The sequence below is a fragment of the Cornus florida genome, unplaced genomic scaffold (genome assembly GCF_030987335.1).
Source record: "Cornus florida cultivar Cherokee Brave unplaced genomic scaffold, ASM3098733v1 CherokeeBrave_3.0.0_Hap2_Chr01, whole genome shotgun sequence".
Lineage (NCBI taxonomy): Eukaryota > Viridiplantae > Streptophyta > Magnoliopsida > Cornales > Cornaceae > Cornus > Cornus florida.
Window position 1 is genome coordinate 120,888,177 of NW_026775571.1, and position 23,894 is coordinate 120,912,070.

General features: G+C 37.5%; 1 protein-coding gene across 1 annotated transcript in view; it reads left to right on the forward strand.

Annotated features, from left to right (window-relative positions):
- LOC132268173 (protein ROOT HAIR DEFECTIVE 3 homolog 2-like) overlaps positions 1-23,894 on the forward strand; it is a 29,022-nt gene that overhangs the window by 4,289 nt on the left and 839 nt on the right. The window contains exons 6-21 of the mRNA XM_059768955.1: positions 56-121; positions 245-292; positions 411-473; positions 563-619; positions 1,282-1,440; positions 1,561-1,629; positions 1,721-1,812; positions 2,739-2,817; positions 7,004-7,169; positions 19,762-19,886; positions 20,020-20,282; positions 20,361-20,457; positions 20,551-20,721; positions 20,815-20,919; positions 22,505-22,599; positions 22,754-22,850. Of these exons, the coding sequence (XP_059624938.1) occupies positions 56-121; positions 245-292; positions 411-473; positions 563-619; positions 1,282-1,440; positions 1,561-1,629; positions 1,721-1,812; positions 2,739-2,817; positions 7,004-7,169; positions 19,762-19,886; positions 20,020-20,282; positions 20,361-20,457; positions 20,551-20,721; positions 20,815-20,919; positions 22,505-22,599; positions 22,754-22,850 (1,752 nt within the window). The remainder of the gene's footprint in view (positions 1-55; positions 122-244; positions 293-410; positions 474-562; positions 620-1,281; positions 1,441-1,560; positions 1,630-1,720; positions 1,813-2,738; positions 2,818-7,003; positions 7,170-19,761; positions 19,887-20,019; positions 20,283-20,360; positions 20,458-20,550; positions 20,722-20,814; positions 20,920-22,504; positions 22,600-22,753; positions 22,851-23,894) is intronic.

A 23,894-nucleotide genomic window follows, 5' to 3' on the forward strand; every position in this document is an offset into this window, starting at 1 on the left:
AGTTGACCTTCTCATATTGTTTTCTAATTATGACAATCAATTTTCTAATCTTCAGGTTATGATGCGATTATTTAGCCCACGCAAAACTACACTTCTCTTCGTAATACGTGACAAAACAAAGGTTTGGAATTTAGCTGTTCATTTTCCTGAAAGTTGTTGTTCCATCTACTTTGTTCTCCGCTATTTAAAAGCTGCCTTCTTTCTTTCGTTTTGATTTATTATCTTCTCTTGACTGTCCATGTAGACCCCACTTCAACATTTGGAGCCTGTTTTGAGGGAGGATATTCAGAAGGTATTTTTGTGCATATTTCCTTGCTTTCTGGGTTATCGTTTGCTTCCTTTTTCCTTTTTCCTTTTTCTAGCTTGCATCTTTTGTCCTTTAGCCTTATTATGGATAATTGTTCCTGCAGATATGGGACACGGTTTCTAAGCCTCAAGCCCACAAGGACACACCTCTGAGTGAATTTTTCAATGCAAGATATCCTCTCTGTGGTTGTGTGTGTGTCTGTGTGTCTGTATGTGTGAAATTTTCCTTTCTGATTTAGCTTTCTTGGACTTGAAGGTGGAAGTCACTGCTTTATCCAGCTTTGAAGAGAAGGAAAATCAGTTTAAAGAGCAGGTAGTTCCTCTAATACGAACTGCTTTTTAAAAGTTACATACTATTTACTAGCTGTCGCATATTTTTTATTTCTCAGAACTTTAAAAGCATTCTTCCAGCTTTTTGTTTTGGCCCTGGATATGCCCTCTATATAACTGTAATCAGTTACACGTCAATAATTATTTTGGCAATATGAACAATCCTAAGTAGAAATAAAAACATCTCGATGGATTTGAACCGGCATAGTGACTTTTGGACACAATCATCAGAGCACCGAAACAGAAGTTCATTTTAATACATTAACCATAAGTTAGTGGTATAATTATACCAGCTTTTTATGATTATATGTCACAATCACATTTTTCTTCTCTTGCATTATTCCTGTAGAATCTCTTAAAAACTTTCTTCAGATTCCATCAGAAAATTCAGGTGGGTAATGGAAAAGGTCACCATTGAAAGATATAAGCTTTAGGAGGATAGTTGTATATGTCAAAAAACAAGCGTGCTTCTGTCCTGTAAATGTTGGAGCCAATTATCTTTTTTATTACAGGGTATAGATATATTTACCGAATTACAAAATAGGTGTTTGGAATCATTAACTTCTACTATGCATTTTCACCCATGTTACTCTTTAATTTACAGATGGGTTTTACAGGCTTACAGTCTTTTGTGTGTTAATACAGGTTGCTCAACTGAGGCAGCGTTTTTTCCATTCAATTGCTCCAGGAGGGCTTGCTGGGGATAGACAGGGTGTTGTCCCTGCCTCAGGATTTTCCTTCAGTGCACAGCAGATATGGAAAGTTATAAAAGAAAATAAGGATCTTGACCTTCCTGCTCACAAGGTTACATTCTGTTCCTCCCTGTTGTGAGAAGAAATTATTGGATTTCTTATGCAACTATTATTATTGTTATAATATTCTTTTTTTGTCTTGCTTTATTCCTTTTTATTTTTACATAACCAGGTCATGGTTGCCACTGTTCGCTGTGAAGAAATCGCAAATGAGAAGCTCAGTTGCTTGACCAACGATGAGGTATTTCATGCATCAATCTTCCATTCTGGTGTTGCTTTTTGTCTATCAGAAATCATTTGTTGGGGAAAACTTAGTTGTTGATTTGATGTAGGGTTGGTTAGAGCTGAAGGAAGCTGTTCAAGATGGTCCCGTATCAGGTTTTGGGAAAAAGCTAAGCTCAATCTTAGAAACCTATATTTCAGAGTAAGTTTTCAGTCCCTATTATATAAAATTAAATTAAAATCTTCCTGAACAATGAAAGTTTTCATTGCTGACCTCTCTAATCTGAAGGCATTTTTAAAATTGAAGAACTGTCAATAAATGTACAAACCATTAATCTGTTATTGTATGACTGCATCATTCAAATAATAAGATGGATTATTCATTGTTCAAAAGGCTCAGAATCTTTTTAGGGAAAGCAACCGGTGAACCTATTTTTCCGTTTATAGAAATATGACAATTATATTGTGACATCTTTCAGAAGTTAAAGGACCCTTCAAAATATACAGTTGTAGAATTGGTTACAAATTGTTTGTTTACATGTTATTTTTGTCTGTTTACATGTTATTTTTGTCATAATTATTATTATTTTGTCACTTATCCTATTGTCCTAATAAATAGTCATCTCAGTTATGCTCCAAAACTTCATGCAATGCTTGCTTTGCAAATTGAATATCTGACATTATTCTAAATGTTAGGGGTGCTTAATCTGGTAACTTTGACGTCTTTAAGTCCCACTGAACTGGCATGTGTTATAGGAGGCATGACTTATAATAGAAAAGAATGAAAGAAGAGAATTTATGTGGCCAATCCCATTTGATTTGGATCAAGGAAAAGTTGATGATCATTAATGGTTCTGTGCTTCTCAAGAACTTATTCTTGTACTGGTTCTGCTTTTTAAGGGTGGAAAGCTCAAGTAAAAGTGAAACTTATGACCTATTGTACTTGTTTCAGTTTTTGTCCTTTTGAACTTTCTAAAACTTAATAATAATTTTCTGAAATCAAAATTGGAAATGTTGATTTTTTTGCTCTAATCCTCTTGTTGGTTATTTTTTGGGATAATGTTCCTTTACTAAATTTATTTGGACCCTTTGATCTTACTTGTTTACTCTACGTTTTCTTTTCTATAGATATGAACTGGAGGCCATGTACTTTGATGAAGGCGTGAGAAATGCAAAACGACGAGAATTGGAGTCGAAAGTGTTGCAGGTGACACATTTTTAATCATTTCCATCATATTTTTTAGGTCATTAATAGATTTCTTATTAAGTAGTGGCAATGAAATGCTTTGTTGCGGGAACTGGTTTGGAGAAAATATATTAATGTATTTTTTTATTTGTTGTGTTTGTTTCTCAGGTTGTCTAACCCATTGCAAATATAATCATCTAAAAGTTAAACAGTAATGAATTTGAATAATGATTATATGATGCGGTCAGACGATCACCTTCTTAAGCTACCTGAGATGCAAATTTTCTTTTCAAAAAAAACTTTAAGTGAATGGGGCCTATAATCTTTATGCATTTGTGAGATGATAACGTGAGTGATATTTACTACAATGAATTGGTAATGTGCAATGGAGGCCACTCATTGTACCGTTGAGGAAGACTAATATGCTTCACATTGGGAAGGGGAGGACCAAAACTAACATGGGTTGAGTTCTATTTTATATGAACCCGAGTATGTTATTTGGGTGTTAGTATATGACTGTGTTGTATTTATCAAGTAATAAAATCCAAGGACGCAGTTGTATGACTAGAAAAATCATATTTTATAACACCCTTCTTTTATTTTTAGGTTAAATTTATGTTTTTACTTAATGTAGAATGTTTAACATAGTTACTTCACTCGTTTTGAAGTAATATATTTCCAGAGGAACATAATAAAAGAGTTTTAGCCTAATTATATAGTTCACCTTTTTTTCCCCCCAAGTAATTCTATAGTGAACTTGAATCATTAGCAATGCTTGCTAGGTGCATATCCAACTGGACACGTTAAACACATGAGTTGAGGTAGTAAGGAAATATCTGATAAAATGTAATTTAGAAGAAATTATGACCACAAATATAGCAGAATGACGAAACGTGAATGATTTATGTAGTCAATTTATATAGTTGGAACGTGAATGATTTATGTAGTCAACCCATGTAGTTGGGACTTGGGACAACATTTTGTTGAGTCATTCTATCAAACCTATTTGAACCATAGTGTTAGAATGTATATTCTTTATAGTGTTGGGTCATTATGTAATTACCCATAGTAGTTAGGGTTATTGTGTAATTATGTAATTAGGGTCTGTAACCCTTTTCGTATATAAGCGTTATTTAGAGGGCTGAAGAGATGCAATACAGTACATACATTTTCTCTCAATCTCTCTCTCTTTCTCTCCCTATCTCTCATGAATCTGAATATGGTATCAGAGCGGGTGTGGGAAACAATAAGTGTGTTGCCCTTGTATGAGAGCGACTGGAATCGTGAGTACATTGTCAGTGTCTTTGTCGGAAGTTCGTGTCGCCAGTAGGTTGAGAACATCGTCCTTAGTCGTCGTCAGATCTGAAGCCCGTCGTCGTCAGATTTGCAGCCTCCTTTGTCGCCGTCAGATCTGAGCCACCTCTGCCATCGGTTCCCTCTCAGTTTCCTGTTTCCGCACCTCCTCGGTCTGCTGTTCCTTTGCAGGTTTATACTCGACGACCTCGACCGCCTACTTCGCTCCCTCCATCTCCTTCAGAGTCTTCGGATCCGACGCCTTTACTTGATGATTTGCCTATTGCCCTTCGTAAAGGTATTCGGTCGTGTGTTACTGCTCATCCCATTTCTAACTTTGTCTCCTATCGTCATATTTCATCCTCTTTGTCTTGTTTTTTATCCAAAGTATCTGCTACTTTTGTTCCAAAGACATTGCAGGATGCTCTCTCTGATTTGGGTTGGCGGCAAGCTATGGTAGATGAAATGGGTGCCCTTTATCGTAATGGAACATGGGATCTTGTTCCCTTACCTCCGAGCTCCAAACCGGTTGGTTGTAAGTGGGTCTACACAGTTAAATACCTTCAAGATGGGTTTATTGAGCGGTTGAAGGCTCGTCTAGTGGCAAAGGGGTACACTCAAACTTATGGTGTTGACTATAATGAGACTTTTTCTCTTGTTGCTAAGATTTCTTCTATTCGAATTCTTATTTCCATTGCTGCCAATTGTAACTGGCCGTTGTTCCAATTGGATGTCAAAAATGCCTTCTTACATGGTGACTTGGTTGAAGAAGTTTATATGGAGCAACCACCTGGGTTTGTTGCTCAGGGGGAGTCTTGTCACACTGTTTGTCGCCTTAAAAAGGCCCTGTATGGATTGAAACAATCTCCGCGGGCTTATTTTGGGAAATTCTCTGAGGCGGCATTAGAATTTGGTCTTAACAGATGCCAGATCGATCATTCGGTATTTCACCTACGCACTAAAGCTGGCTTCATCTTTCTTGTGGTGTATGTAGATGATATTGTGATCACAGGTGATGATTCTGCAGGCATTGCTAAGTTGAAGTTGTTTCTGCAAAATCGGTTCCACACTAAAGACTTGGGTAAACTTAGATACTTCTTGGGTATTGAAGTTGCTAGATCCAAGGAAGGTATAAGTTTATCTCAGCGAAAATATGTGTTGGATTTGCTAGAAGAAACAGGTATGTTAGGTGGTCGTCCGGTTGATGCTCTTATGGATTCAAATACAAAACTTGTGTCTGATTAGGGTGATCTATTTAATGACCCAGGCAGATTTCGTCGCCTTGTTGGGAAATTAATTTACCTTACTATCACTCGACCTGATATTTCATATGCAGTTAGCGTTGTAAGTCAGTTTATGGGAGCTCCTAGAATGCCACATTGGATTGCTGTTCTTCGGATTATCCGATATCTCAAGTGAGCTCCAGGTTTTGGGTTACTATACCATTCAAATGGTCATCTCAGGTTAGAAGGTTTTACAGATGCTGACTGGGCTGGTTCTCCTTCAGATAGGAGATCTACTACAGGTTACTGTACATTTGTAGGAGGAAATCTTGTTACATGGAAGAGTAAAAAGCAAACGGTGGTAGCTCGATCTAGTGCTGAAGCTGAGTACAGGGCAATGGCACATACCACTAGTGAGTTGACATGGATACAAAATCTTCTAAAAGAACTTGAGTTGACAGTTGAAACTCCTACTCCATTGTTCTGTGATAACCAAGCAGCAGTTCACATAGCATCGAATCCTGTATTTCATGAGAGAACCAAACATATTGAGGTTGATTGTCATTTTACTCGAGAAAAAATATTAAGTGGTAGCATCTCTACTCCATTTGTGAAGTCTAAAGATCAACTAGCTGATATGTTTACCAAAGCACTGGGTCATAATCGGTTAAAGACTATCTATTCCAAGCTGGGATTATTTGATATATATTCTCCAGCTTGAGGGGGAGTGTTAGAATATATATTCTTTATAGTGTTGGGTCATTATGTAATTACCCATAGTAGTTAGGGTTATTGTGTAATTATGTTATTAGGGTCTCTAACCCTTTTCTTATATAAGCCTTATTTAGAGGGCTGAAGAGATGCAATACAGTACATACATTTTCTCTCAATCTCTCTCTCTTTCTCTCCCTATCTCTCATGAATCTGAACACATAGCATTTACAGGGAAGTCACTACGTACCACCTTGAGTCAAGAGGGCCAGCACATGTGAAAGACAACAAGGAAACATGCATCAACCTTGCCCCTAAGCTCTAATTTGTGAGCATGTGGAACATCCCATCACATTTTGTTAGTTGTCAAAGTGACAAACCTGAAGTCCCCTTCAAACTACCACTCTAAAACGGCTGAAGCTAGATAAAGAAATATAAAGCACAATATACAAAGTAAGACTTGAAATGTATGTAAGGAGCCAAACCCTGCTTAGATTAGCTTTACAGAAATTGGCTAATACTGTTTTCTAGGGCAAACATATGGCAACTTCAATAAGCAACAGGCGAAAGAATTGTTTTCTTCAGAATGCAGCTGCATCTTACTCAAACGCCTATAGTCTATTTATTATTATTATTATTATTTTTTCACTTTTTCTCTTTCATGATATAATTCAGATGCCTACTGAGCAAACAGTAAATTAATGACTGATGAAACCATAAAATATATTAATTGTTGGCCAATCTATGGTCCTTTTCTGTACTCAGTGAACAGGTGATGAAATTTGAGCAGTCACTTTTTGCACATTAAGAGGTCCCTAGATGTAGTCCCTCCATTAGAAGAATGATGGATCAATGATTTTTTGCCTGCATTATATTTTTCGTCAGTTAGCATTAATCACAGTGATGATAAATATTATTCATTTGCTTTTCTATAAATACATATATTTTTGTCATATGCTCATTTTTTATGTATCGTGCAGATAGTGCATCCCGCTTACATTACCATGTTAGGACATTTACGTTCTAGAATGCTCGAAAGTTTTAAGGCAAGACTTGAACAATCATTGCACAGAGGAGAAGGGTTTGCTGCTTCAGTTCGTATGTGTACTCAGTCTTGTATGCTTGAGTTCGACCAGGGATGTCAAGGTACTGTAATATATATAAATAGTGGATAATCATGCGTGCAATTATCATGGGACTTTATATTGTTTGATTTGGTTTTGCTTCTACCCTATTGCAACAGGGTTTTTGCTCTTGCATTCTACACTGCTTTCATATAAATTCTAAGCTACTTTTGTGTGTAACGATTCTAAGGTAACATAATTAACCTTTGCCTCATGCAAAGTTACTTAATTAATAACTACAAATATAGAAAAAAAAAATAAAAATGAGAGAATTGTGTAAAAGCTTGAATGAAATGAATCACTCATTCACAGCTCTAGTATTTATAGATAAAAAAGCGCACATGCTCATATTACAAGAAAGGATATAAAGTCAAATCTAAATAAAATCACAGCATATTCTATGGTATATTCTATAGCATAATCAAATCTCTACTAATATGGTAAGTCATTCCATAAATTGTGACTATCATATCTGCTAACACTCTCCCTCAAGTTGGTGTGTGGATATCTGAAACGCCCAACTTGGATAATGCATTCTCAAACACGATCTTGCTGACACCCTTTGTAAGAATGTCTGCAAGTTGCTGAGAGTTTGTGAAAAATGGAGTGCAAATTCGACCAGAGATGATCTTCTCTCGAATGAAGTAACGGTCCACCTCTATGTGCTTAGTCCTGTCATGTTGAACAAGATTTGCTGCTATGCTAATGACAGGCTTGTTGTCGCAGTAAAGTGAGAATGGAAGCGACATTGGAAGGCACACGTCTATCATCAAGGTTTTCAGCCATAGCAACTCACATACTCCAAGAGCTATAGCCCTATAGTTTGCCTCTGCATTAGATTTAGAGAACATCTTGCTTGTTACTGCACCAAGTAACCAAGTTGCCACCAATAGTGGTACAATTGCCCGAAGTTGACCTCCTATTTGAAACTGATCATGCATAATCAGCATCTGTCCAAGCCTTAACACGCAAGTGACCATGATTGGCAAACAAAATACCATGACCCGGACACCCTTTTAAGTAGCGAAGGATCCGAATAGTTGCATCAAGGTGAAGGGTATGAGGAGAGTGCATGAATTGACTCACGACACTCACGGCATAAGTAATGTCAGGTTGAGTTATGGATAAATAGATGAGCTTCCCAATAAGTCGTTGATACCACCAACATCCGACAACAACTCCCCTTCAGAATCAGCCAACTGATGATTCTGCTCAATCGAGGTATCAGTAAGACGAGCGCCAAACTGACTAGAAGCAGAAAGCAAGTCAAGAACATACTTGTGTTGAGAGATGAAAATACCAGCCTTGGAGCGAGCCACCTCAATGCCCAAGAAGTACCGAAGGGGACCAAGATTCGTAATCTCAAACTGACGGCCAAGATAGCTTTTAAACTCAGTAATTCCAGCAGTATCATCTCTGGTAAAAACAATATCATCGACATACACAATGAGATCAATTGTCTTACCGCCTGAATGATGTAAGAACAAGGTGTGATCAGCTGCGCTCTGATGGAAACCAAACTTGAGCATGGTAGTGCCAAACGATCAAACCAAGCTCGAGGAGACTGCTTGAGGCCGTACAGGGAGCGACGAAGACGACAGACCATACCAGAATGAGTAGGAGAACGAAAGCCCGGAGGGAGAACCATATACATCTCCTCCTGCAAATCACCATTGAGAAAGGCATTCTTGATATCTAACTGCAATAGAGGCCAAGATCGAATCGCAGCAACGAAAAATAATACACGGATGGTATTCATCTTGGCAAGAGGGGCAAAAGTCTCCTGATAATCTATGCCATAAGTCTGAGCATAACCCTTGGCAACTAATTGGGCGTTGTAACGAGCAACCCACAACCTTTCGTCCAATACGAAGCGGAACCATGTCCCAAGTATGATTTTTCTCAAGTGCTTGTAGTTCTTCTGTCATGGCATCACGCCATTGAGGTTGTGCTAGTGCATCTGCAACACTAGAAGGAAGAGGAACCGAGGCAACAGAAGCAAGAAAACTTCGATAGTAGGGTGAGAGAGCACAATCAGAAACAAAATTAGGAATAGGGTAAGTACAAGAACGTTTACCCTTCCGAAGAGCAATGAGGCGATCTGTGAAACAATAACTTAAGAAAGTGAAATTGGTGCTGAAGGAATAAGGCAGTCGATCATGGGAATAGAAGTTTGTACCTGTTGTCTTCGACTATAAACCTATGGAAAAGGAACAATTCCCCCTGTTGGAGGGGTATTACGAGAAGGAACAATAGAAGACGAAATAGGCAAAGTTAGAGGAGTTGAAGACGGAAGAAGGTGATCATCAATTGTATTCAATGGGAACCATTCACTTTGAGAACCAACTGAACCACTATAGTATGGTGTATGCTCAAAGAAAGAAACATCCATGTATATAAACTGTTTACGACTCGGAGGATGGTAACACCTATAACCTTTTTGAGAGAGAATAGCCAAAAAACACATACTTCAAAGCCTGGGGTCAAGCTTTGTACGAGTTTGCCCTAATTGCTGAATAAAGCACACACACCCGAAGACTCGCGGAGGAATAAAAAAAAGAGATGAATTGGGATGTACGATTGAGAGTGGGGCTGCAAAATTAAGAACCCTAGAAAGAGTTCTATTAATGATGTAGACAGCTTTAAGAACTGCATCTCCCCAAAATGACTGGGGAACATTCATGCTAATGCAGATTGTTCTGGCTAAGTCAAGGATGTGGCGATTCTTTCTCTCAGAACGACCATTCTGTTGATGGATTTAACATTAGACATCTGATGCTCAATCCCAAATTCTTTACATAACCGCTGTACCTCCCTATAAGTGTACTCCGTACCCTGGTCAGATCCGAATTTTTTAATGATACGACCATATTGAGTTTTGTTAGAAGTTTTATATATATATGTTGGGTCATTATGTAATTACATTTAGTTGATAAGACCCTTGTGTTATTATGCAAGACTTGTACCCTTTATATATAAGCCTACACAGGCTTATTAGGTTAGATTGTTGAATATACAGTATATATGTTTTGCGCTCTCTCTCTCTCTCTCAATTTTGAATATGGTATCAGAGCAAAATGATCATGGGTGTGAGAGTCAGTAGGTGGGTTGTTCTTGTATAAGATCTGAGTTCTTGTATAAGATCTGAATCGCAATCGGAATCACGATTGTGGTTTTGTTGTCTTTGCCGGCAGCTTCTCATTCGTCGTCGTCGGCAATTCCTTGTTCACCGTAGTCGGATCTGCAGCCTCATTCGTCGTCATCAGATCTGAAGCTTGTTCGTCATCGTCTCTGCTTTCTTCGTTGTCGCCGGCAGCTCCTCTTTGGTTGTCAGCGAGCTTGCCGACATCTGCCGTCTCGATTTGCAAAGGTGAAGTTGGTTTTTTGGCCGGAAGTTGCAGCTGCTGCTTGTAATTGGGTTGCCGTCGCCTCCGCCGCGTTGTACACCGGTGTTTGTGAAGGGGTGAAGAAGAAGACCCGTGTGTGGCTACACGGTTATGCTATTCCAACCCTGGTTTACTAAACCTGGGATAGCTATTCCAAATTCGGTTTACTAAACCAGGGATAGCCCAGATCCGCCCCGTTTGCCCAGGATCCGACTCATTTGTCCAGATCCGACCCGTTTTGTTCAGGTCCTGACCGTTTGCACGAATCCAACCCGTTTACCCGGATCCGGCTCGTTCCCAGGTTCGGCAAGAATACAAATTCTGCATTTTTTTTTTTTCTTTCCTTTTCTTCTCTGTTTTCCTGGATTCGATATGGCGTCCAATTCAGATTTGCTTTCTCCCACATTAAGTCTTCATTCTCCCATGACTTCAGTTAAACTCAATGGGAAGAACTACATACTGTGGGTTAAATCTGTTGCAATTTTTCTCAAAGGCAGAGGTCTTGGCAATCATCTGACTAAAGATAAACCCAAGGAAACTGATACTTCTTTTGATGCATGGGAAAAGGAAGATGCTCAGATCATCTCTCTGCTGTTAAACAGTATTGAACCCCAAATCAGTTCAACGTTACTTTACTTGGATACTGCCAAGGAGATATGGAACAGATTGCAGCAATTGTATTCTGGGACAGGTAATATCACTCGTGTTTATGAGCTCTGTAAGCAGTACTTCCATCTTGAACAAGGTAATCATAGTATAGAGGCGTATTATTCTACAGTTATGGGAGTCTGTGAGGAGCTGAATATGTATTAGCCCATTACTGCTGATGTTCGAAGTATGCAACAACAGCGTGAGGACTTTAATGTTGTTCGTTTTCTCACCGGTTTGTTATCAACATATGAGCCTTTTCGTGCACAAATTATGGGCAGTCCCACCCTTCCCTCTTTTGCTGAGGTGTTCTCTCGACTTCAACGGGCTTCACTTGCCAGTGACACCTCAAATTTGAATTCTGGGCAAAGTGGTGAGAGTTCAGCTTTGGTAGTTTCAAAGGGTGAACATAATTCTTACCGTGGAGGTTGTGGGGGACGCTCCACACGTGGTGGTCGTGATTCACGGGGAGGACGTGGCCGTGGCAGGGAATCACGAAAATGTACTCATTGTGGCCTTTCTAATCATACTGTGAACTTTTGTTGGGACATTCATGGCAAACCATTTGGTTATGCCAATCAAGTGTCCTCCTCTCCGAATGATGTTGCTTCTCGATCTCACAATGTATCTGAATCAAAAATAGTCCCTGTTCCACGGGATGAGTATAATCAGTTTTTATCTTATAAGCAAGCATCTAATTCATCTTTCACGGCTACCTTTGCCCAGTTAGGTAATGCGCGCACGTGTCTATTGTCTTCCACTCGCAGTCCTTGGATCATAGACACTGGAGCATCTGATCATATGACTGGATGTTCTTCTCGTCTATCTGATTTTAATTTTGTACCCTTTCTCAAAGTTTTACTCTTGCTAATGGTTCATCCACTCAAGTTTCAGGTTTGGGGACAACTCAACTTAGTGATTCCTTGTCTCTTTCATCTGTTTTATATGTTCCGCAGTTTCCCTTTAATTTAATGTCTATCAGTAAGCTTACTAAATCTCTCTAGTGCTCTGTTACATTTGATCCTACTTCTTGTGTGTTTCAGGATCTCAAGACGAAGAAAAAGATTGGTACGGGGCATGAAGCTGGTGGCTTATATTATTTTGATTTGGAACCTTATCCTATGCCTTTTCAGTCTTCTCTGTCTCCATTCCAGTGGCATTGTCGTCTTGGTCACCCGTCACTTCAAGTTTTGAAGCGTCAAGTACCTAGTCTTAGTCATTTAAAATTCTTGTCATGTGAAGTTTGTCAACTTTGTAAGCACCATCGCGTGTCTTTCAAGTCTAGGGTTAATAATCGTGTCTTTAGTCCTTTTCATTTAGTTCATTCAGATGTATGGGGTCCAATAAAGCATTCTTCAATCAATAAATTTCATTTTTTTGTGACATTTGTGGATGATTATTCTTGCCTGACTTAGTTGTTTCTATTAAAAGATCGTTCTGAGTTATTTTTAATTTTTCAAAAATTTCGAAAAGAAGTCAAAACTCAGTTTGGATGCCCAATTTGTATTCTACGTTCTGATAATGCTAAGGAATATTACTCAAACCCCTTTGATACATATCTTAGTGATAAAGGAATTATTCATCAAAATTCATGTGTTTATACTCCTCAACAAAATGAAGTTGCAGAACATAAGAATCGACACCTCTTAGAAGTAACACGTGCTCTTTTGTTTCATATGCGTATGCCTAAACGGTTTTGAGGTGATGCTGTTCTTACTGCCTGTCATCTTATTAACCGTATGCCATCATCTGTATTAGATGGCAAATCTCCATATTCTATCTTATTTCCTGATTCTCCCTTGTTTTCTCTTCCTCCTAGAGTTTTTTGGCTGTGTATGTTATATCCACAATCTTGGTCTTGGTTTTGATAAACTAGACCCACGTGCCACAAAATGTGTCTTTCTTGGCTACTCTCGTTCTCATAAAGGTTATCGCTGCTATAGTCCTGTTTCTCAACGGTACTTTATTAGCGCGAATGTAACCTTTTGTGAGTCCATCCCATATTTTTCAGATAATGATTCATTTCTTGATATTACTCCTGAGTCGCCTCTTCTTGCGGTTCCTCTTCCCTCACTTTCTCTTCAACCTAGCTCTCCTTCACCTTCACCTGCCCCGTTATAGGTGTACAAAAGAAGACCAAAGCCATCTGCTGTCGTGCCTCCTCCATCATCTTCAGAGTCTTTGGATTCGACAAATTCCACTGTGTCTGATTCCTTGCCGATTGCACTTCGTAAAGCTCCTTGCTGGTGTGTTACTAAACATCCCATTGCTCATTATTTCTCTTATAATTCCTTGTCGCCATCATTCTCATGTTTTTCCTCTAAGTTGTCTACTACATTTGTTCCTAAGACTGTGCAGGATGTTTTGTCTGATTCGGGCTGGAGGAAAGCCATGCAAGATGAAATGGATGCCTTGCATAAGAATGGCACATGGACTCTTGTTCCACTACCTCCAGGTGCCAAACCTGTTGGTTGTCGCTGGGTATATACTGTGAAGTATCTTCCAGATGGGTTCGTTGAGCGTTTAAAACACTTCTTGTTGCCAAAGGTTATACCCAGACTTATGGTATTGACTATGATGAGACGTTTGCCCCTGTTGCTAAGATTTCTTCTATTCGTGTTTTGATTTCTCTTGCTGCTAATAGACATTAGCCTCTGTTTCAGTTAGACGTTAAAAATGCCTTTATGCATGGTGACTTAGCAGAAGAGGTTTATATGGAGCAACCACCTAGGTTTGTTGCTCAGGGAGAGTATCTTCACACTGTTTGTCGCCTTAAAAAGGCCCTGTATGGATTGAAACAATCTCCACGGGCTTGGTTTGGAAAATTCTCTGAGGCAGCATTAAAGTTTGGTCTTCACAGGTGTCAGACTGACCATTCGGTATTTCACCAGCGCACTAAAGCTGGCTTCATAATTCTTGTGGTGTATGTAGATGATATGGTGATCACAGGTGATGATTCTGAAGGCATTGCTAAGTTGAAGTTGTTCCTGCAATATCGATTCCACACTAAAGACTTGGGTAAACTTAGGTATTTCTTGGGTATTGAAGTTGCTAGATCCAAGACGGGTATAAGTTTATGCCAACGAAAGTATGTGTTGGACTTATTAGAAGAAACAGATATGTTAGGTGGTCATCCGGTTGATACTCCTATGGATTCAAATACAAAACTTGTAGCTGATGCGGGTGATCTATTTAATGACCTGGGCAGATTTCGTCGCCTTGTTGGGAAATTAATTTATCTCACTATCACTCGACCTGATATTTCATATGCTGTTAGTGTTGTAAGTCAGTTCATGGGAGCTCCTAGAATGCCACATTGGATTGTTGTTCTTCGGATTCTCCGATATCTCAAGCAAGCTCCAGGTTTTGGGTTACTATATAAACCAAATGGTCATCTCAGGGTGGAAGGTTTTACAGATGCCGACTGGGCCGGTTCTCCTTCAGATAGGAGATCTACTACAGGCTACTGCACATTTGTAGGAGGAAATCTAGTTACATGGCGAAGTAAAAAGCAAACGATGGTAGCTCGATCTAGTGCTGAAGGTGAGTATAGGGCAATGGCCCATACCACTAGTGAGTTGACATGGATACAACATTTTCTAAAAGAACTTGGGTTGACAATTGAAGCTCCTATTCCATTGTTCTGTGATAATCAAGCAGCAGTTCACATTGCATCAAATCCTGTGTTTTATGAGAGGACCAAACATATTGAAGTTGATTGTCACTTCATTCAAGAAAAAATATTACGTGGGAGCATCTCTACTCCATTTGTGAAGTCTGAAGATTAATTAGCTGATATGTTTACCAAAGCATTGGGTCATAATCGGTTAAGAACTATCTGTTTCAAGTTGGGATTATTGGGTATATATATTCTTCAGCTTGAGGGAGTGTTAGAAGTTATATATATATATATGTGTTGGGTCATTATGTAATTACATTTAGTTGATAGGACCCTTGTGTTATTATGCAAGACTTGTACCCTTTATATATAAGCCTACACAGGCTTATTAGGTTAGAGTGTTGAATATACAGTATATATGTTTTGCTATCTCTCTCTCTCTCTCTCGATTTTGAACAAGTTTGAACCATTGTTATAACTTTTTTAAAAATGGTGTACACCTCATTTTTGGTTTTCATAAGATAAACCCATGTAACACGACTATGATCATCAATTAACAACACAAAATATTGAAATTCAAGGCTAGAAGTAACTGGGCAAGGACTCCACTCATTTGAATGAACAAGATCAAAAGGTGTTAAAATAGATTTATTACTACTAGCAGGATAATTGGAACAAACACGTTTAGCCAGGTGATACATCTCACAGGATAAATCTGAGTCTGCCACGTTACAAAATAAGGAATGAAACAAATATTTTAAATAATCGAAACTCGAAAGAAATATGACCTAAACGCATGTGTTAACGCATAAGCTGAGCTTTATTAGATGAAACAAAATTAGATAATGAAACTGAATGTGCTTAAGGTGACAAAGGAGCATCCGTATAGGCCATCCACTTCATGCCCACTGCCAATTATCCGTTTCGACACCAGATCCTCCTGAAAAATACAGTGAGAGGGAAAGAACGTTATACTACAATTTAATTGTTTAGTAATGCTACTAACAGAAATAAGATTTGTAGTCAACTGTGGAACATGAAGTGTATCTGACAAAGTTAATGAAGGAGTAACTGCTATGTGACCTTTCCCAGCAATGGAAGATGGAAAGCCATCCGCAAGGTATACCTTGCGATGGTCAGAGCATATATTATAATATTGGAAGAATGAGGACATACCAGCCACATTGTCTGAAGCACCAGAATCAATGATCCATGGTGTCGAAGATGTAGACACGCTATGTGCATACGCAATAGTACCTGAGTGGGCATAAGTGGAGGTTGGCTAAGATAACGCCTTTATTTGATTGAAGCATCGTTTGAATTTGTCCAAATCAGCTTGAGTCAAGCTAACTATGGCAGAAGATGTAGAGGTAGAGTTGTCAGGAGTTGATAACGAGACTGATTGTGTAACAGAATGTGCAGAGGATCGAGGCTGTTGTTTCTGTTGCGGTGGACGTCCATGTAGTGCATAACAATGAGATTTGATGTGACCAATTTTTCCACAATGGTCACATCTCCCACGTAGTCGTCCTAGAGGAGGATTGGTGGTAGAACTCTGAACTAACTAGGATGGTGCAGTTCCTGAAAGGTTGGGAACCCGAAATGCCATAGAAGAACGATCAACAGAAGTAACACTTAATGGATGAGTCTGACGGCTTTTATCTGACAACACATAGGAGTATGCATCCTCAATAGTAGGGAATGAAGATAAGCCCAATAAATGAACACAAGCATATTCAAACTCGTCGTTCAACCCGGTAAGAAACTGAAATACTCGATTCTTCTCCACAATCCCTGCATATAAAACTGCATCATCTGGATCCTTCCAAGAGTGGAAGGAATCATAATATGACATCTTTTCCCAAATAGCATGAAGCTTGGCGATGTAACCTGAAATTGTCAAGTCACCCTGAGAAATCCTGGTGATGTCTCGCCCTAACTGGAAAATCCGTGCATTATTCTACCTCTGAGAATAAGTGCGTTGAACTGAATCCCAAATCTACTTAACAGTCTTCATAAACATATAGCTAATGGCTATGTTTGGCTGCATCAAATTGACTAGCTAAGACATAACCATAGCGTTATTTGCAAACCAGTGTGGATATGCCTTCTCTGACTCAGATGGCTCTTTCTTAGAACAAGTAACATAGCCAATCTTGCCTTTGCCACCAATAAACATATTGGCAGACTGTGCCCTAATCAAATAGTTAGAGCCATCCAACGTCACTGTGGTGATTTTAAGTCCTGGATTTTCTAATGAGTTGGTGCGAAAAATGGCACCACCACCCACAGAATTTGAGCCAAGAAAATTAACAGTTGAGGTGCCATAATCTGTCACACGACAATAAACAACTCCAAAAACACCACAAATTCTATTAATAAATCAAAGGCTCTCCTCAAACCATAAACAATAGCAAAATAGGTACCCAACCCAATTTACCCAACCCTAGAAGAGTAAAAAAGAAATTGTAAAACTTAAAAATACCTATTTTCAATCACAAAACAGGTACATAAAAAAACATGTGTAGGCAACGTCACACGATGTCACAAACAACCTAAGACGGCTGTCGCACAAGTATCAAGGCTGCTGAAAGGTGTTGGCTCTGATACCACGAAGAAATATAAAAAGAAGAAAAAAGTTGAGAATTGTGTAAAGACTTGAATGCGATGAATCATTCATTCACAGCTCTAGTATCTATTGATAAAAAAGAGCATATGGTCATATTACAATAAAGAAAATAAAATAAAATCATAGCATATTTTATGGCATATTCTATAGCATAATCAAATCTCTACTAATACGGTAAGTCATTTCATAAATCGTGGCTATCATATCTGCTAACAAATACTTAGCATTATAATAATTTGAGCCCTTCGCAACTAAATTCCCCCTACTCCAACCCTCTTAAACAAAGAAAGGAGAGTAGGGGAAGGGGGTTAGAGGCTCTTATCTTTAAATTTGGTGCGAAATGTATAAAGTTTTAAAGTTCCTATAGAATGTTATCATTTGGAATTTTGCTTAGCCCATCTAGAAGAGTTTTGAAGCTTTAACAAGCAAAGTAACTCCAATACTTTTTAAGGAGAGCTGTGTTCATATTAAAGATCATAGAAGACGTGAAAATCTATTGTTGTCTTCCATATGTAGCTCACGCGTTTAAGCATCAATGGATTCTTTTTTCTAGTAAATCTGATGGATTCCCTATTAAAGGAAATGAAATACTAATGCACAAACCAACGGGCAAGTAGCCCAGCGGTACCCAGCCCTTACTTCCCAAAGGGAGGTCGGAGGTTCGAGTCTCCATGGAGGCATGAGTGTGTGAGTACCAACTAGGAAAAAAAAAAAAAAAATACTAATGCACAAATGAATTATGGAATTTGTATCAGTATTACTGAATCACACTTTCTCTGTTGTTCGTGTAACATGCGGCTTCAGGCCTCTTGTTTTTTTTTTTAAAGATATTATTGTTATTTTAATATTCCATTCTTAAAATCCATGCTACCCAAACCTACTATACTCTATGGTTGATGCCTTTGAATTGACTAATTTGTTTATTGCTTGAAATTACGATCTATATACACATGATTTTGTACTTCTTATACTTTCCATTGTAAGCAACCTATGCATTTTTTTATTCTGACGAAAACACCAACTAAACGTACTTTGTAACTCTATTGGGATTTGATAGAATAATTTACTAATGGAAGTTATTCAAGATGTGAGTGCACATTTTATGTTTAAGAATCCCTACTTTTTCAATTTGATATGAATGTCTAATATGGTGATGATTATAAACTTTTGTTACTTCTCCTAATTCCAAAACTTACGAAATATGTGAAACTTAAAGATTTGCTATTATATATTATCAATTCATAAATGATAGTTCCAGGCGTAGTTTGTAAATTCGCCAACATTACGCCAATTATTCCCATACGTACCTAAGCGTTTTATTCTTTCTAAGCGTACAAAACTTTATTCTCGCACTCACTCACTCCCAAAACTTCTCAACTCCTACGAACCTACACGTTTTATTTGTACAAAATGTCACTTCATATAAATGCACTAAACTTAACTACGCATTTTATACGCTCTTGACTTTATGCACTCACTCACTCCCAAAACTTCTCAACTTCACTTTTGAAGTTGGTGTTGACTCCTTACTAACATTTTCCTTGATGGACGGTTAGGATACATTACAATCAATGGTTAAGGTTTAGTTATTGCAACTCTCCACTTAAATTTTATTCTCTCAACTTCACTTTTAGAGTTTGGGTCTATCTATATATAGACTTCTTTGGTTAGGATACATTACAATCAATAGTTAAAGTTTAGTTACTACAACTCTCCACCTAAATATATACATATTTGCAAACTTATTACCCTTCTGAAATCTTCTCCTATTTACCAATTTCTACAAACTCTTCAATGTTATAGAATCCTCTATCTCTCGACAACACTCCATACTTTCTTATTATTTTTAGTATTTTATATTATTGAAATGAAAACATACGAGGCATAAGAGAAGAAAAATAATATATTTGTTATCGAATTTTTAATGACAATTTCTTAAACAAAAAAAAAAGTGTTATACTCGAACATATACATATTTGTATTTTTCATTTTTATTTTTTTATGACAATTTTTTAAATAAGAAAAGCGAATAATATCCGTATGTTTACAGACACATACTTCACTGTATTTTTACTAACTATGGTTCTAGGAGTATAATTTACATTTTTTGGTAATGCAATACTTGAGTAAATAATCTTTTGAAATTAATTTAAAAGTATAGTAATTTCCAAAATTGCTAGTTATGTTGTTAATAAAATGAAACAAGAACCTCTTTATATTTATATTTTCATTTTTTTTTTTTTGTTTGATTTTCAAATTGTAGGTTAGTTAACATTTAATTATAGACTCATGCCTTAACTTAATTGATAGTCTATTTCTCCCCCAATTTCAGATGCTGCCATACGGCAAGCTAATTGGGATGCTTCAAAAGTGGGAGAAAAACTTTATCGTGATATTGAGGCACATGCGTCATCTGTTCGTAGTGCGAAGTTGTCAGAAATAGTAGCTAACTTTGAGGTAATTTCATGGTTGTGGTGCAACTCATTGGTGTTCTAATAGGGTTTCCTCTTTTTTTTATTTTTTTATTTTCAAAAAAAGGAATCTTAGTTCATTTTGTATGTAACTCAATAGGAATCTTTTTGACTTGCAGAAACAACTTACGGAAGCTCTGACTGAACCTGTAGAATCCCTCTTCGAAGCTGGAGGAAAAGGCACCTGGGCATCAATAAGAAAGCTTCTAAAACGTGAGACTGAGGCTGCCACATCAGGTTTTTTAACTGCTACTGCCAGTTTTGAATTGAACCAAGCAACAATTGACAGATTGCTGCAAAATTTGAGGGACTACGCTAGAAGTATGGTGGAGAAAAAGGCAAGAGAGGAAGCAGGGAAAGTTCTGATCCGCATGAAGGATAGGTAGCCAATTTAATGGTCAAATGTTTTATAATTGGTCCTTTTGTCATTTTGGTGCTTATAGCTTTGGAACATATCCAGGTTCTCAACTGTTCTCAACCACGATGCTGACTCAATGCCAAGGGTTTGGACTGAGAAGGAAGACATTAGAGCAATCACGAAGGACGCACGCTCTGCGGTAATCTGCAAAGATCAGTCATGATGGGAGTTAATACTTGTATGTGCATAATTTGGCAGTTCCTAAATGGTGTATTTTATCATTATGTTGCAGTCTCTGAAGCTTTTATCTGTTTTGGCTGCCATACAATTGGATGAGGAATCAGATAAGATAGAGAATGTACTTTTATTATCACTCATGGATGGAACAGTTGCTGTTCCTTCTACCCAAGATAGGAGCATTGGAGCTTCTGCAGATCCTCTTGCTTCAAGCACGTGGAAGGAGGTAGTTATAAGTATATAATGCTGGTAATTTTGTATTGTATGTAATTTTTTTTAGGTTGAACTGATTCCTCATGAAGGAAGAACTTTTATCTAGGTCCCTCCAAAAAACACTCTGATTACGCCCGTGCAGTGCAAGTCTCTGTGGAGGCAGTTTAAGGCAGAAACTGAGTATATGGTCACTCAAGCAATTTCTGCACAGGTATATAATTATACATTGTGCTCTTTCAGAAATTTGTTTCTCTTTTATAAGTTCTTGTCTTGCAATTTATTCCATAAATGTGGTGTCATTCATCGAATTTGAAAGAAAGTGGTCTCTTTGTTTATTTGGAATTGTGTTAATGGAATATATGGCTTGTTAAGTTGCAAATATATTGGGTTACATAGTTGTTATACTTGCAACTTATAACTCCAGAGTGGCTCAAATTAAGTGGATATCAAAGGATGAAAAAGTTTGGTAGGCATGCATATATATTGGGTGCTAATGCAACCGTTACTCCATAGAGAATGACAACTTTTCGAATGATCAATCTATGGAATTAAATAGCTACAAAATAATTACCAACGGTACTAACTTTGCGGTTATGTGCAAGGTAAAGTCTTGTTACGTGGCCAAGTTCTTTTTACTGTATGATGTATTTTTAAATGCATTCGGATATAAAAAAGAAGTGTTATTTTAGGGAATTATTGAAACAAATGAAATATATCGTTATATTAAATTGTAGCTATGAAAGAAGTGTAAAGGATTTGTCATGCATTGACTATATATATGTGTATTTTAAGTGCACAATGAGATGTCACTAATGACTATGTTACATGGACTGGGTTACGTGTGTTGGGTACGGGCATGTATCCATGTGTCGGACGTGTCAAAACCCAAATAAAAAGACACATGGACACTGCTAAATATTCATATTATTTAATATTTTTATTTTCTTTTTTAGAATAAAATAATGTCTTGCAGTAATGTAGTGTATAATATTGGCATTTAACTCATTTTGAGGCAATATATAATAAAATTGAATTATTGGAAATGTTTTCTAGGTCAGTGTCTAAACAAATGTGTCGGACGCATATCCCATACTGTATGTGCAAAAACATTATTTTCCCTCCCCACATACCCATGTCTGAGTAATGTTTGTCGGACACGGGTACTTCACCTACTTTGATGAGTCCATGTAACATAGACTAATAACACTTCCATTCTTGTAAAAACATCTGCTGCTACAAATATAGATAAAAATTTAAATTATGCTCATCAATGAATAAATGAGGATTCAAGAGATCATTCATTATGATTAATTTATTTAAATAATTGAATCAACTCCTTATGAACTTTGAAGCAATATTGCATGTTAAATTTACTATACTAAAAACTGCATTTTCTTGGTAAAAAAAGTGACTTCTTCCGAAGAATATTGAAGTTTGTGAAAAGGAATAGTAGTCCTGAAGGATTTACTGGGGAAAAAAAAAAGAAAGAAAAAGAAGAAGAAGAAAGAATAGTAGTCTTGAGACTCAAAGTTGCACGTGTGAAGGTATGAGACTCAAATAGTTTGAGATCCAATGTACAAAATTTGAATCAGAAGCTTGATTATATAAACTTGATCTTCTTTATTCTTCTTGTGTTGATGCACCAATTTTTATTTTCAGCATGTTTTGTTTTTGTTTCCATATTCTTATCCTTTCAATGGTCAATGTTGGTGAACTCACACATGATCCTTGAATGATGTATGCCTGTAAGGCACTAATCTGGCATTCTGATGTATTTTACTTCTCATTCTTTTCAGGAGGCTCACAAGCGTAGCAACAACTGGTTACCTCCTCCATGGGCTATACTGGCAATGGTTGTTCTTGGGTTTAACGAATTCATGCTCCTTTTAAAGTAATTACATCTAATCAAGGAGGCTTAACTTCTGTTCTGTAAATTTCATTTATGTTTAAAGTTCACTTTCAGCTTGACTGCTTCAGTTTTTCAGTCTATGCCCCCTTTCTTTCTAATCATCGTCTTTATTGACTCTCTTACGCTACTCAAACAGGAATCCTCTTTACCTCATGGCATTATTTGTCATATATTTACTCACAAAAGCCTTATGGGTGCAAATGGACATCACAGGGGAGTTTCGGAATGGCATTGTGAGTAATTTACTTTTTTCTTTTTTATTAATTTTTTAAAAAAAAATTATAATGAAGGATGAAAACTTGTTTTGGTTATTTAAAACTCTTCAATACTGACATGAGGCCTTTGTTAGCTATGATGCTCATTAATTACATTATTACTCTGTGTGAACCAATTAATAGATGGAGAAAGAAGCTAAAGATTGTTATCATTTATTTAAGACACTACTACTTAATACTCTTTGTGTTTTTGTATGTCTTCCTTGATGAGTCCACCTTCTAAATGTAGTGATTCTAGTTTTTACGCTATTTTATTTATTTTTACATATTATAAGAGTCCGCCAGACGGTTGAATCCACATGCATGTGAAGTGTCTAAGAGTGTTTAACGTAACTCCAGTCACTGCAATCGAGAGAATGGTGTCACAAAACTTCCTTAACAACCAAAACTGTACAATTATCAAGCAGTATCCTTTTAATACAAGAACTGTCCTCTCCACCTCATCAAATTTGAGGCATTTTTCTATATCCAAATGCACCACATAAGGCACGAAAGTGCAGCCACCCAGACATGTATGATTCCAGTGTTAGCGCACAGACTCCATGTCAACAGCCAAAGAGGTGCAATGTTGGTCCCAGCATGACCTTGGAACTTCAGAAAGAGACGTGCACCAGAGATCCTGGTTGCCTCACAATGCAATAGAAGATGTTTAATAGTCTCCTTAGCTTTCTTACACATTCAACACCTATTAAGAAGCCTATTCTCCCTTCTACCCAGACATCTTTGATGACATTATATGTTCCATTTACTGATAGCTCTCCACTGAAAGGCATCCTCCCTAGCCACGTTAACAGGATTCTCAAATAGTTATGCTTCCCTTCTACCTAGACATCTTTAATGACACTATATGTTCCATTACTGATAGCTCTCCACTGAAAGACGTCCTCCCTAGCTGCGTTTACAGGATTCTCATATAGTAATCTAATAAAGGAATCAACCATCTTTAGCTCTCCATCCTGGAAGTATCTAAAGGTTTTGGGATGCCATACTTCACTGTATCCT